The 16,520-nt window shown below is 38.2% G+C and overlaps 1 protein-coding gene across 3 annotated transcripts in view; it reads right to left on the bottom strand.

Annotated features, from left to right (window-relative positions):
- ttll7 (tubulin tyrosine ligase-like family, member 7) overlaps positions 1-16,520 on the bottom strand; it is a 294,342-nt gene that overhangs the window by 193,787 nt on the left and 84,035 nt on the right. For all 3 annotated transcript variants that reach the window (XR_007935957.1, XM_028811558.2, XM_051932480.1), the window contains exons 7-8: positions 6,763-6,979; positions 6,233-6,397 (exon numbers count right to left, since the gene is read on the bottom strand). Coding sequence is in view for 2 of the 3 variants with exons in the window: in XM_028811558.2 (XP_028667391.1) it covers positions 6,233-6,397; positions 6,763-6,979 (382 nt within the window). In the remaining variant the exon portion in view is untranslated. The remainder of the gene's footprint in view (positions 1-6,232; positions 6,398-6,762; positions 6,980-16,520) is intronic.

Genomic DNA, 16,520 nt, shown 5'->3' with positions numbered 1-16,520 from the left:
TATCAAGAGACTATTAAACATCACTATCAAGCATAAAAGAAATGTTATTAAATGTTAGTTAATATATGCCCACTGACATATTACAGAATATTTAGTTCTGTATATGTTATGGATTTAGAGTGGTAAAAAAGGTCCTGTAAAACTTACAATATTCATAAACATTTTGAAGCCATGGTGTTCTGTAACATTAATATGGTTGAAGTACTCTTTAAAATAGACCCTAGTAATAAAATATGCTAAATTAGATTTTAAATTATATAGTGAACTAGTAAATAAACTGGATTTCAAAACAATATAAGCACTGTCTTTCTTTTAAGTTTGAGCACTGTTATTTGCAAGCATCTGCAATATAAGAGCTAAGTGTATGTGCACGCTTTAATACTGTAATTACTCCAAAGAGAGTACACACAAAAATGATGCCCACCTAGGTATTTACAACGTATTTCACATTAAATTAAAAGCACAGACTCATTCTGCCAAGAGAGCCAACAATTACTCTTCTATCAGAGAGGAATGTCTTTTTAAATCTTCAGAAGAACAGATCTACTGAGCTCAAGAATACAGCTTAAACTCAGATACTCACAAGTCTATGCTACCATCTGCTGGACTTAAACTGCAATTACATACAAATATCTACAAGATGTAAAGAGAGGTATTTTAAGTTTTCAACATATTGGTGCAGTTTCCATTGATTTGATTAGTCTTGCTAGAACGCTTCACCTACTCTGTCGGTACTGATGCATCCATTGAAGTTTAGAGAAAAGAAAGCACAAGAAAAATTCCAAATTCTCAACACAAAACTGGTTCAAATTTGCCCTACAGGATTGTGGATGTATGCAATAAGTGGGCCATGCAATGGATTACTACTTTGCAACTTGCTCTTTCCTGCTTTATGCCGAATACTGCTGGCATAGGCTCCTGCCCATCATGATTCTAATTTTAGATTAAGATGGGTCTGAGATATACTTGTTTTCCATAAAAAAATAGCTTGGATTTCACTCATATAGCACAACTACATGGTTTCAGATAAACGATGAAAATTAATCAGACTCCACTCTGTAGAATGTAAGACAAGTCTGGCAGCAGTTTGTAATATAAGCTTCATGCTGATCAATAGAAACTTATTTTATAATTGCAATTTGTGTCTTGTAATAATTGACTGCTATACATCATATTCTGTATTCTGTCAGAAAGTTTGAGACCTACATCATTACTTCTGTATCAATCCCAGGAAATACCTCTGGAGTCTAGATGTTGAACCCCAATACAGACTTAAAACGTCAGTCAATCCAGGACAGCACTGGTAATGCATGTTCTACGTAGGCACTCCCTTCACCCTCTGCCCCAGTATAATTACCTCACAGACAATCTTTCAAAAAAAATGTTATCCCACCCCCTGGCAGTGTCCTTCTTCCAAAAGTGGATAGATGACTTGCACATATACCATCTACAAGTCCCTCTTGATCTTACCAGGTCCTGTCCCAGTCCTTTTCTTTCTTACAGTTCCTCTTATAATTGGGATATCCCATGGAAGAGAGCTCTTAAAGACTGCTATTTGACATGACCAAAAGACAATGACTATGTGCAATAAACAGACCATGTGATTGTAGAAGTAATTATGGTTGCCGTCTGTGTACATTTCATCTTTGACTTTTCCCTGTACATATTTATTTGTTTGTAATCCTCTTACATAAAAGGATTACCGTTCAGTACAGCGTCTATTTGTAAAGTTAAACCATGGCTACCACATATTGTAAGCACAGGGTCACACCCTGTTTTTAATCATTCACTATTAGAGTTCTAACAATGTGAAAAAGTGATAAATATTTAAAGGAATCTCAAGGGATTCATTTTTCTATTGTCTTTATTATTTTTTTCTAATTATTAGAAAGAAAAAATGACTGAAAAACTTGAACGCCACCTTTGTTACCATCTTTGAGGATTTTGCATATTTTTTAGCATTTCCAGATTCCCCCCACTGTCTTAAGTTAATGCTATTAGTTTAACAGGCAACTCTAAACTATCCAAAACAATGTGTCTGGGTGTGCAAGTCAGTGTATCCTAAAATGCAATGGGAAAATGCAAACAGAAAATGAATGTCCTAGTACCATACAACAGTCAACATCAAAAGTCAAAGACAGCAAGTATATATGATTTTTTTTTCTGTTTGGTTTGCTGGATCCTTAGCATTTGCATTTTATCTTTACTTTCATTACTTTCTAACAATGCTGTTTTGTTCAAAATATTTCTTTTCCATTGTTTCTCCTGGTGAGGGTCATTGTGTTGACAGACTGCACAGGACAGACCAGACCTATCCTCCAAAAACTGTCTTCCCAGGTATTCCCAAGCTAAGTAAAACACATAAACTGTTCATCATATCATAGCAAGGGTCATCCTCACTAGGTACCCATTGCACTTAAACTGGCTACTCACAATCCAGAACAAAAGAACCAGCTCTACTCAGAAATTTTCACTGATGACCAAGCTCCCCACCTTACCTTACTATGGGCAAATGAAACTGCATGAATAATGGCATCTAATGATCCAACATACTAATACTCTTGTTATTGATGAATAACAACATACAGTTGCAATGGGGTAAGCACTGTAAACTTACAAGGCTGGAAAAATATTTCTTGGTTTGTTTAAGCCTAGGTTATTTGGATAAAAATACGTAGAGCACAAGAATGTTACAAAAATCCCATAAATGCAAGAGTTCATCAACAATACAGGCTTGTAATGTCTCTGTAATGGCTTATGTCCTAATTCAAGACTCAGAATGAAACTGGGGTGGAGGAAACATTAATCTCAATTTGTGTCTTACTTTCAAGGTCATCCTTTTAATCTCTGCCAGGGTTATGAAGGGTCTACGAAGCTGCTAGAAGCTCCAGATACCACTGTAGTACCCTGATCTGAATTTAGATAGATATGATATCAAAGCAGATGCCTTAATTACCAGTGGAATCTCAGTTTTTTGTTAGGATTATTAGCTGCCCTCAGTTGTCCTAAGGAGGTAATTCAGGCTATTCAAGTCTTCCATGCCCTCTTTCTCACTAGATGCCCTTACAGTTTCCTCAATATTGGATAATCTGTACATGTGCTTTGCTTAACACTAGAATTACCAGAGCCTACAAAAAAACTCGTAGATCCGTCCCACCTTAAATCGCTTCGCACCTCTCCATCAGTGTCTTTTGTCCTGTAAATGTGTCAATAAGCAGCAAGCAGCCTGCTATCACATCCCCCATCGCCACACAGTTTTCTCAGCTCAAGTCTGTTTGCCTGTGCGTCAGTTGCTTGGAGTTGTATAGAGTGAGAAGTCAAGCAAAATGACACCTTTTATAAATTCTATAAATATAACAGAACAAGTGCGCTTCTATTCAAGAATATAACTGCAGAAAAAGAACCCCCGTTAGGGTGCGACATTGACATGCATTTGCAACGACCGCTTTGGTGTCGCAATGGTATCAACTGTTGACTAGTAATCAAAACTTCACGGGTTTGATCCCAGACGAGTCCGTTTTGAGAAGTGAGCTGCTCTTATTCATACTATTTTAGAATAAAAACATACATTTGATTTCAGTCTGTAACAGTCGGTGTAAAAGTATGATACTTTTAATGGTTAGCTTTGTTTTTTTTTTTTATTTATTCAGTTTTACTCTCAGTTGCGTTCACGATCCCCACCCCCCAATCTGACATTATCACATAAAGACACGCTGTAACAGAGGTGAACTCAGATGATGACGACAGTTCTACATCGGAACAAGAATGCATGTTGCACTTTTGCCACAGCTGAACTTTGTATATGTACACGGGAAGCTCTGCAGTCTAATTGTGACTTTACGCTGTAGGAAGTAAGTAAATAAATAAAGGTAAATAAGTAAATAACATTAGATCTGGCTCTTATATACAAAGCAGGTTCTTTTTCTGCAGTTATATTCTTGAACAGAAGCGCACTTGTTCTTGTATATTTGTACCTTTTGTGAAAGTGTTTATTTGATACTTGGAATTCAGTCTTAACACATTCTACACTTCATGTCTACATTTTGTCAATTACAGTAATCCCTCCTCCATCGCGGGGGTTGCGTTCCAGAGCCACCCGCGAAATAAGAAAATCCGCGAAGTAGAAACCATATGTTTATATGGTTATTTTTATATTGTCATGCTTGGGTCACAGATTTGCGCAGAAACACAGGAGGTTGTAGAGAGACAGGAACTTTATTCAAACACTGCAAACAAACATTTGTCTCTTTTTCAAAAGTTTAAACTGTGCTCCATGACAAGACAGAGATGACAGTTCTGTCTCACAATTAAAAGAATGCAAACATATCTTCCTCTTCAAAGGAGTGCGTGTCAGGAGCAGTGACTGTCACAGAGATAGAGAGAAAAGCAAACAAATCAATAGGGCTGTTTGGCTTTTAAGTATGCGAAGCACCGCGGCACAAAGCTGTTGAAGGCGGCAGCTCACACCCCCTCCGTCAGGAGCAGACAAAGAGAGAGAGAGAGAGAGATAGAGAGAGACAGAGTTTGTTTTTCAATCAAAAATCAATACGTGCCCTTCGAGCTTTTAAGTATGCGAAGCACCGTGCAGCATGTCGCTTCACGAAGCAGCTGCACAAAAGATAGCAATGTGAAGATAATCTTTCAGCATTTTTAGACGAGCGTCCGTATCGTCTAGGTGTGCGAACAGCCCCCCTGCTCAATCCCCCTACGTCAGGATCAGAGAAAGTCAGCGCAAGAGAAAGAGAAAAGTAAGCTGGGTAGCTTCTCAGCCATCTGCCAATAGCGTCCCTTGTATGAAATCAACTGGGCAAACCAACTGAGGAAGCATGTACCAGAAATTAAAAGACCCATTGTCCGCAGAAACCCGCGAAGCAGCGAAAAATCCGCGATATATATTTAAATATGCTTACATATAAAATCCGCGATGGAGTGAAGCCGCGAAAGGCGAAGCGCGATATAGCGAGGGATTACTGTATTACTAAAACATGAAAAAAGTTTCTGTTTTAACAATGTGTTTATATAGATTGTTGAAGTCACGGAACACACATGAAATGCATGTGTTCCAAATAACGATATAGTATTTATAAAAGGTGTCATTTTGCTTGACTTCTCACTCTATACAACTCCAAGAAACTGACATGCAGGCAAACAGACTTGAGCTGAGAAAACTGTGCGGCGGTGGGGGATATGATAGTAGGCTGCTTGCTCCTTGCTGCTTATCGACACATTTACAGGACAAAAGACGCTGATGGAGAGGTGCAAAGCGATTTAATGTGGGGCGGATCTACGAGTTTTTTCGTAGGCTCTGGTAATTCTAGTGTTAAAAAATCCCTGCCCACAGCATTGCTTTGCTTAGGCACTGTACATTACACAGTGAATGTATCTTCCTTTCCCTTGTTCTGTGTTTTCAGTGCTTAACACCTAATTTGCACTTTCATATAATCAGTCTTAGTGAATCTATGGGCAGCACATTACAACAGACACAAAAAAGTAACTGAGACAGTTTTTAACGAGCAGGGATTTACTTGCCTATTACAGGAATTACTCTGAATTTCTTTTAAAATCAAGGTATTTAGATCTTAGTTTTTTTTAATCTTCCTGATAGCTCTCTTAGCTGACAAACTTAGTTGACCTTATCCAACCTCAAAGTATCTACCAACATAAAAAATATTCAGGGAAAAGATAGACTGTGGAAAGGAGTGCAAGACAAACAATCCATTTTTGACACAATGACTTCTACACTGTAGCACCTCAGCCATTTAGGTAAGAGATGCAGTCTGGCATTCATAACCCTGTTCATCACTGATAACCATCATCTTATCCTGCTTTACCTTATTTGCCTGCATACAATTTCATCATGTGTCTGTTCCTATTTTTGGGCAACAATCACACCTCTGAGAGCTGACACACTTAACTATTCTAAAAAAAACCTCATGATGACAGCTTAATAATATTTTATGCTTTAAAATATATTATACATTTAAAAAATTTAAATGTAATGATTTCCAAATAATATATTTAATTATTTTGGATAATAGGGATTGTTTTGCTATAATGTATTATCCAGCCAGGTCTAGTTCAAGCTTCAGGAGCCATTGATAATTAACATAATTACACTTTAGCACAGTATTTCCACAGCAGATGCACAGCTCCAGCTCTGTGAAAACTACAGACTAAATATACTTCTGACAGCAAAGTTAAAAATATAACAATGATATCACATTACACTTACAGAGATGTCTCCCCAGAATTTGCTCACATCGTAGTCATTGGTCCGCAGAAATTCTGTGAACCACCTGATAGAGCGCTTGCTACCCCGGTCTGCTGTCTCATCTCTCCCAAAGTTTTCATTATGCTTATTCACAGAATAATTTGTCAGATGCATACAGAGCTGGTTCTACAAGAATAAAAGGACCGATGTGAAGGACATATGGAAAGTACTGTTTCGCAAAGATTTTACAATGCATCATTGGCTTAACATGATTAGAAAGTGTTCAGAAGCCTTGAAAATCTCCTATAACTGTAGCATGTATCTAAATGAAATTGACAGCAAATGGACAAAAGTCAACAGACTTACAAATATTATATTACTTAAACCATATTGCTGAAACAACCAAACTCACATTTCAGAATCATGTGATGTTTATTTTTATGTATAGTATTAATATTACTTCTTCAGTATCAGTTTATGTACTGTAACTATTCCAAACACAGTAATGAACCACTGAAATTACTAGATGCATTATGAGGTAATTATCTTACCAAGTTGGATTCATTTGGTGGATGATACTTTTCAGTACCCATTCTCACAAGTCCATCATTATATAGGAAGATGCGCAGTGGGTCACACGATGTAACAAGGATGTAAATTCTCAAGTCAAACTTGTAGCCTTCCATTAAAAATGGCTTCTCAAGATATTCCTGGACAATGAAATGATCCTGAAGGGGTAGTTTTTCACAATTTCTTATCAAGGATATTCTGCATTAAAATACATAAGAAAGGAAGTGTTCAGGAACCAATAAAATAGTTAAGATTTTTGCCGGTTGTATAGAATCACTCATTGCAAACTATATCTTACACACAGATGGCACAAAATCCACGAGACTATAGAAAATACAACAATCTTATTTTAGCTGTCTACTAAACATTCCTCTTTCTTCTCTAAGATTTAAATGCATCAATTTATTTTCATACAAGTTTATCCTGAGTAGGTGTACTAACCATAATTCACCTAATATAGCAAAACATTTTATCATTGATGCAGATAGTTTGTTGGGTAAGCCTTTAAACTACACATAAAGAATATTCTAGTCCCAAATCAATCAAACCTGTGACTCAAGTATTACAAAAGAACCACATAATCCGTCACATCACTGTGCTGGCACATTTTGGTATGTTTTCAATATTATTATATTACTATAGACTAGTTTTTCAGAACATATAATGAAGTTTTCAATTATGGTTTACTTTTTTACTAGTATGTGTTATTAAAAACAGAAATGCATTTTTACCAACCTCTTGACACTAAATATCAGTTTAAATGCAACTTAAAGATTCTTAATTTGCAAACTATGGCACCAAACAGTAGTAACTTATGCTGGGAAGTTGTGGAGGATGAAGAAAATATCCAAAATTAATTGAAATTTTTACATTTGTAAATTATCTGTTGCACAGCAACTAAACAATAAAAACTATCATGAATGAAATATAATACTAAACAGGAACTTAAAAAGTAGACAGTGTTGCAAACATGATAATCTATTGGTTGCAACCATAATCAAGGTTAGACATCCATTCATTCATTTCTCCATCTTCAAACCTGCTTAATCCATTTGAAGACAGCAAAAGGACTCAAGACAAGGGCCAATCTTGGATGGGGTACCTGGCCACACAGTCTGAAGAGCTATTTTTAAAACTATTTAATATATACTGTATATATATTACTGCGGTAGGCTGGCGCCCTACCCAGGGTTTGTTTCCTGCCTTGCGCCCTGTTTTGGCTGGGATTGGCTCCACCAGACCCCCGTGACCCTGTAGTTAGGATATAGCGGGTTGGATAATGGATGGATGGATGGATGGATATATATACAGTGCATCGGAAAGTATTCACAGCGCATCACTTTTTCCACATTTTGTTATGTTACAGCCTTATTCCAAAATGGATTAAATTCATTTTTTTCCTCAGAATTCTACACACAACACCCCATAATGACAACGTGAAAAAAAATCTACTTGAGGTTTTTGCAAATTTATTAAAAATAAAAAAATTGAGAAAGCACATGTACATCAGTATTCACAGCCTTTGCCATTAAGCTCAAAATTGAGCTCAGGTGCATCCTGTTTCCCCTGATCATCCTTGAGATGTTTCTGCAGCTTAATTGGAGTCCACCTGCGGTAATTTCAGTTGATTGGACATGATTTGAAAAGGCACACACCTGTCTATATAAGGTCCCAAAAGGCACCTGAAGGACTCTCAGACCATGAGAAAGAAAATTATCTGGTCTGATGAGACAAAGATTGAACTCTTTGGTGTGAATGCCAGGCGTCATGTTTGCAGGAAACCAGGCACCGCTCATCACCAGGCCAATATCATCCCTACAGTGAAGCATGGTGGTGGCAGCATCATGCTGTGGGGATGTTTTTCAGCGGCAAGGACTGGGAGACTAGTTAGGATAAAGGGAAAGATGACTGCAGCTATGTACAGAGACATCCTGGATGAAAACCTGTTCCAGAGCGCTCTTGACCTCAGACTGGGGTGACGGTTCATCTTTCAGCAGGACAAAGACCCTAAGCACACAGCCAAGATATCAAAGAAGTGGCTTCAGGACAACTCTGTAAATGTCCTTGAGTGGCCCAGCCAGAGCCCAGACTTGAATCCAATTGAACATCTCTGGAGAGACCTTAAAATGGCTGTGCACCGCCGCTTCCCATCCAACCTGATGGAGCTTGAGAGGTGCTGCAAAGAGGAATGGGCGAAACTGGCCAAGGATAGGTGTGCCAAGCTTGTGGCATCGTATTCAAAAAAACTTGAGGCTGTAATTGCTGCCAAAGGTGCATCGACAAAGTATTGAGCAAAGACTGTGAATACTTATGTACATATGCTTTCTCAGTTTTTTTATTTTTAATAAATTTGCAAAAACGTCAAGTAAACTTTTTTCAAGTTGTCATTATGGTGTGTTGTGTGTAGAATTCTGAGGAAAAAAAATAAGGCTGTAACATAACAAAATGTGGAAAAAGTGATACGCTGTGAATACTTTCCGGATGCACTGTATATTAAAATTCAATAATGAGCCTCTAATATGGAATGCCAGTTTCATACATGCTTAATAATCAATTAAAGAAAGATATTGCTAAAGTAGGAGGCCATAAAACCACTACTCCTAAAGTAAACATGGAATTGGCACTGTGCCAAGTGTTTTATTGGCATCTTAACTTTAGAAATTGGTGCCCCATCTACAGTAAATTCGGTTTTACATCCAGTGCTGTTAAGTTAAATTCTGGACCCCACAGTCTTGAATTAGGGTAATTGGATTCACTATACGCTATATAGGGTGGTCCAGATCTAACTATGCAACCTTTAATGCAATGCAATGCAATAATTGCATAATTAGACCACCCTGTATATTGGACACTATAGAGAGAACTTTATTTGTATGTATTATATCCAGATCTCCATTTATAACTATATTTCCTGTTTGGTGCTACATAGATTTTTCATTCAGATTTACCCTTAAGACATGTCACACATAAATTCATATGGGATATCTGTACTCTCCAACCACAAGCTTTCTGCAAATCCTGAGGCTGCTTTAAAGAGTTGCGATTAAAATTCAGAATGCCTTGAAATCATGACTGATCAGACTCTATAAATGATTTTCTTTCTTCTGTTATTTATTCGTCCATTGTTTGAACTACCTTAATTCAATTTTAGGATCATGGGAGTATGGTGAAGCACATAAGAGATCCATGCCGGTGTTACGTCTTTAAATAAACTCAATATGACACACGCTTCATGAGTGTAGCTGTATGTGACTGCAAAGCTGTGCATCCCCTGAATGGTTAATGAAGAATTTGGCTAATCATGTTTGAATTGAAGGGTGCATTTGGTTAAACCAGTTTCCTCATTGATGCTCCATGGGTTGTTTGGCGCATCTGCACTTTCAGGAGATAAAAGGGGAAAGACTGAGGTAGACAGAGGAATGTAAAGAAGAGAAACCAGAAAAAAGACGAGCAGGATCAGATGGTCAGAACAGTCTTGTGGTGAGAAGGCAGTGCAGTCGAGGAACAGCTATTCTAGAGTGATCAACCGAGATAAGGAGTATGAGCATGGGAGATTGCGGGCTCCTGGATGCCTGCAAATGACAAATTTAGATGTGGGAGGCAGGGTCATTGTTGGTCCCAAAGGATGCTTAAGAATTGTGGTCGGGTCCAGAGCCAAATGAAGGCTGACTGCTATTTTCAGGAATCTCAGCATTGCTTAGTAGAACTCTGTGGGTAAGCAGAGAGAATCAATAGTGGGAGAAGTGGGACAAAGAGAGTGAAGATGATCCTGTATATGGTTTTATTCCTGACTTTAACTTAACGGAAGAATTACTTATTGGATGTTTCTCTTTCTTCACTTCACTGTTGTTATTGGATAATTAATTGACTTATTTATTAAGGAGATTGTACTGAACTATTTCTTTGGACACTATTTATTTGGTGGAAATGAAATGCACAAACCACTTTTGAAGCACTTACCTCTGTTGTTATGTGTCCTCATCTCACTAGTCCATCTCAGCACATGAGTACCGATGTTCGGGTTCAAGAAGAGAATGCCAGCTGTGGGCAACCTAGTCACCACAGGGGGTAACTGCCATCTCAGCTGATGCAAGACATGGACCAACCCTGAATCATGTGAGATTGGTTTACTGTTTGATCACACTTTTAGTGGACCAATTTGAAGATGTTACCTAATCTTTCAGAAATAAAAAGCAAGTGCCCAGAGGGAGAAAAGCATAGCATACAGAATCCAAAAATCCAATGATGAGGCCAGAATTTGAATCTAGTCTCCCAGAGCTTTGATAAAGAAATTAAAAACACCATGGGCCTCATGTATAAATGGTGCGTACGCACAGATGTGTTACGTAAGAACGTTTCACGTTGACACGGCTTTATAAATACACTGAAATTAACTGCATATTGTTTATAAGTTTAATGCATCTGATTGTAATTAACCTGTAACAATATAATGGTCCACAGAATGGTCAAACTATTCTAAATACCATAACTGCTTTAGCGTTGTTACTCTCACTGCACCTTCTTCTTCTTCTGTCAACTGCTCCTGTTAGGGCTTGCCACAGCGGACCATCTTTTTCCATATTACTCTCACTGCACCATTCTCAGTATTTATATCACTGTATCTGAGTGTGAATCACAGATCTACAGCGATTGAAAAGAGAATTATCGGTATACAGCATCAAGCACTCGCTGCCTCAGCCATTCTCTATTTGAACTGCTCTCTTCCGACCAACGCTTGAGAGCCTTTCCTGTTCTGACTCGCGGTTCACAAACAGTTTCATCCCAAGAACTATACATGCACTCAATCAGTCCATCAAGTGCTCCTTGTAGAACTGTTTGTACTTGCAAGTTACAGTGAGGTAATTGTACTTATGATACAGTTATAATATTGCACAACCTGGGCCACTTTATAAAGCGCGTATTTACATAGGATGACGATATAATTTTTAGATGAAATGCAGCAAAATATGTTTATTATATTATACAGATAAAACTTTAACTTTAACTACATGGTGCCGCAGCACTAGCTAGCTTGAGCTTCGTTCACGGTTTGTTCCTGCCTTGCGCTATATTCATGCTGTGGCTGGCGCGATACTGGAAGGACAGATTAGAATAATTAAACATTACAAAGATATTTTGATGTTCCTTAACACTAGAATTACCAGAGCCTACGAAAAAACTCGTATATCCGGCCCACCTTAAATCGCTTCTTAAATCCGTTCACACCTCTCCGCCAGCATCCTTTGTCCTCTAAATGTGCTGATAAAAGACAAGCTGCCAGCAGCCAGCTATTCCATCCCCCCACCGACTTAGAACGTGAGCGAAGTTTTCCCAGCTCACGCCTTGATTGATTATGTGGGAGTGAAGTGGAGTTTTACAGTGGAAATAAGAGATCATTATTCTAAAGTAATCTATGTAAACACATTGCTAAAACAGAAACTTTTTCATATTTTAGTAATAAATGTTACAAAATGTAGTAGGCATAAACTATAGAATATATAAAGCCCGAGTTCCAAAGATCAAATAAACACTTTCACAAAAGCTTCAAGAATGATTCAACAGCTTCTGTGGTGTAGCATGCTAAGATTTGCCTCTTAGTGCAGAGCAGCTTTTCCTTGCCTCACAGACCTGAGTTTGATTCCCCGCTGGGGATGAAGTGTTGCTTTTTTTTTCTTTTCTTTTAAACCTCAAACGGGACAGCAGGCGCGTGTACGAGCATTACTTTTCACGCTGATCAGGATTTATGTAGCAGAAGAACGTGGAAGTTTGCGTACGCACAGATTCTCGCATCTGGATTTTTCTGTGCGTAAGCACATTTCGGCTTTTGTGCTTACGTCATGTTATAGTGCGAATTCTACGCACGGCGTTATGCATGAGGCCCCATGTCTTCCAACCCAAGTAATTAATTTGATTTAAAGTTCATTTCCACTTAAACACACACCCACAGCGCACTACAGAGGCCTACAAATATACTGTACAGTAAGTACTTTATTAGATACACCTCCTTGTCAACACAAATAGTATACTCATCCAGTCTTTTTTGGCTATCGCTCGATATACTGAATATAACATGCTGGCAAAGTCAAGAAGTCCACTTATTCTTAAAGCAAACATTACATTGGGCAAGACACATAAGCTAAGCAAATTTGACCAGATTAAGATGGTTCATGCCAGACTTGGTGATTTCAAGCTACAAAAGAAACAGCACCCATATTGGGATTTTCATGCACTACAGTCTATAGAGAATGATGCAAGAAAAAAACACGCAGTGGGTAGCAGTTCTGTGGAAGAAATGAAAATTGTTAATGAGAGTGGCCAAAGAAGAAAGGCCAAACCCATTCAAGATAACAGAAATGCCACCAATACTCAAATAGTACATCCTCAAAAGAGTGCAGAAGGGCATCTCTGAAAGGAGAAGCAAATGGGCACTCCTGTCAGCTAAGAACATGAAAGATGAGATTTGATAACTGAACATTGTAAGAATGTAAGCCTGCTTTGACAAATCTGCACTATGCAACTAGTTTTTTACAACACTGTCTAGTGGTGACTTTTGTAGATCTAGTATTGTATGTGTAGATATGGCAATAATCTACTGCTACTACTATTGCTGCTAATACTACTACTACTAGCACTACACAACTCGTTTTTTTTAGTAAAGGGACAGAGAAGTACCATAACAGACCAATGAAAGATGTTTTTCAAATCTCACTTGAGATTTAGATACAATGAATGTGAAAAACAAGAAACACTTATTTGCACAGTGGGCACAGTCTGGAACAAATGGTGCATGGGTGCTGTTCAAGAAGATACCCTTTCTGTACAGTTTATTAGTTACAAAATATCCAAACAAACAAAATATAAGTAAATGTATTTCTTGCATTTAAGGCTTCCTTACATTTAACTTTTGTAATTCTTAATTAAAATATTAAAAGATACATAAAATAATTTTAGTTGAAAATTAGTATGTATGACATATATGAAAATGCAGTAGTATATTTCATTGAAAGAATAAAAACTTAAAATATTTAACAGAGAGTTAAAATAATTATTTATTAACCTTGCTTTCAATTTACTTATCCTTCAAAAACTGTATGAACTTGTGTTTGTAGGCTTATTACATTCTACTGGGAGTACTTTCTGCTGTATTATGTTAAGATACAGTAAGCTTATTAAAAGAAAAAGACACTTTTCTGTAAAATGAGATGTATTTCAAATATGGATTTTAGTGTTCACTTTCCTTTGTCATGCATTCTTCCTCACATCCCACTACTGTACAGAATGTACATATTTCAGTGGTTCAGCAGTAGTGTATATCATCTTTGTAATAAAATTTAAAGGCTGCTTATACCCCTGTATAGTATGAAACAGCTACCGTATTTTTTGCTCCATAAGACGCACCTGACCATTAGACGCACCTAGGTTTAGAGGAGCAAAACAAGAAAAACAATATTCTGAACCAAATGGTGTACTAATATGTTTAATAAAATATAGCAGAATAATACTTCAACCATGTAAATTCAACAGCGATATTAAGAAATATCATCACTGTCATTAACAAATAAGGAGAGACTTTAAGGTTCAAGCACTCTTCTAGTTTTATGGAAACCCCAAGAGCTCCTCATCGCTAGTGTCAGAATTTATGAAGCTCAGTTGCTACACAATCACTTCGCAGGAGCACGTACCTATCATCACGCATGTTTGGACCAATGCTCCCTGAAGATATAGCGCCAGTCTAGTCCCATCTATATTTGTAATGCCACAAAGCCTTTCATCTCGTGTTTTGTTGTGGGTTTCCAGTTTGAAAAACGAGAATGCGGTGCAAGCACAGGCCTCGATTCAAAAAATTGCACTGCATACCTGTTTGTCTCGTCTGGCAGTAGCTGAAAGGCAGCTTCAGGAAAGAACAGCCTGAAGTAGTCCAGCGGCTGGTAATCTGTCAAGTCCAACAGCAAGCCATACTGTCTTGTGAAGTCCAGTAGCCAGTTTGGCTCCCACGGATCAATGTCTAGGTATTCCTCCCACACGAACCTTGCCATAGGTGCATCAGCTGCACGAATGCGCTCAGCTGGGGCGGCATCAGCTGGTGTCCCGATCAGCTGATGCCAGTTCCTCACTCTCTTGTTCGATCTCCTGATCACTCTCAACAAAAGTCCGACTCAGTGATAATGCGCAAAACATTCGTTTTCTGCACTCGCTTTGCTCCCTCGTGAGATGTCGATGCCATCTTGCCTTTGTTTACATTTGTTTACATTTCGCAACTCACGCACACGCAAGGATTAGATGCCTAGTCAATGAGTCTAACATTCCTCCAAGCACAAAGGGAATGCCTGTAACGTAACAGTGAGTTTTGTCGCCCTCTACCCCTGGATGTCGACTTTTGTCATACACATCATGGTCTGTGACGCAATATTCGCTCCATAAGACGCACAGACATTTCCAACCTTCTTTTGGCGAAAAATACGGTAAGTAGCTCTGTAAAGAAGCCTTTGTTCTTAAACCTTTTATCTATGTATGTTATGTGGTGGGCGGCACGGTGGCGCAGTGGTAGCGCTGCTGCCTCGCAGTTAGGCGACCCGGGTTCACTTCCTGGGTCCTCCCTGCGTCGAGTCTGCATGTTCTCCCCGTGTCTGCGTGGGTTTCCTCCGGGCACTCCGGTTTCCTCCCACAGTCCAAAGACATGCAGGTTAGGTGGATTGGTGATTCTAAATTGGCCCTACTGTGTGCTTGGTGTGTGGGTGTGTTTGTGTGTGTCCTGCAGTGGGTTGGCACCCTGCCCAGGATTGGTTCCCTGCCTTGTGCCCTGTGTTGGCTGGGATTGGCTCCAGCAGACCCCCGTGACCCTGTGTTCGGATTCAGCGGGTTGGAAAATGGATGGATGGATGGATGTTATGTGGTGGAAACAAGCAAATTACCTGATAAAATTCAAGGGATCGCATAAAGAGGTGTATTCCTTATATTTGTGGAGCTTTTCTGTGTATTAGCTGTCCAATCATTAAATAACTGATTGATAACTACTGTGTATATCAAGATGAATAATTTTCTTTAATTATGATTGTAATAACCTTTTTTTGTGTTATTCTGTTGCTATTTACAGTACAATGAAAGAACACGACTCTGTAAATATTATGAATACATAACACAAGACAAAATTAGGGCAAACATTATTTGAAGGTAATAAGATGGGATAAACTGTAATAAAGTGATCTTAGTAATACATGTTTTGCTCATTTTGAACATCAATTGATGAGGCTGAAATGAAGGAGAATCACATCAACTTCCATATAAGACAACCGACAACAGTAGCCTAAGTCATCTGAAACTGTTTTTTGGCAGGTGAAGCAAACCGCTAAGTATACAGCATGAACATATTGGGAAGGTCTTGCTAATTTTTCAGAAGAATACAAATAATATTCAGAAATTGCCAGAAAATAAGATGGAATACATAAAATGAAAACTTAATTATAATTAAAAGATAAAGAAAGCATTACAATTATTCAAACATGAACTTTTGCAATCTGCAAATTCAAATCTAGGGTAGTAAGAGGGTAAAAACTAAGGCAGCAAAACAAGAATCAATCATGGATAGGGCACCTTCACATCGCAGGGCAGACACACACACAAATCCACAATCATTTAATATATTCTGATTTTCTTGAGCAACATACTGTGCAATATATTTTTCAGTTAAATAAGTCAAACTACCTAAACTAAAGATATTGTAATAAACCAGGGGAAGATG

The sequence above is a fragment of the Erpetoichthys calabaricus genome, chromosome 10 (assembly GCF_900747795.2).
Source record: "Erpetoichthys calabaricus chromosome 10, fErpCal1.3, whole genome shotgun sequence".
Taxonomy (NCBI): Eukaryota; Metazoa; Chordata; class Cladistia; order Polypteriformes; family Polypteridae; genus Erpetoichthys; species Erpetoichthys calabaricus.
Note: the sequence above shows the minus strand (reverse complement) of the source record. Positions and strands in the feature narration are given on the sequence as shown.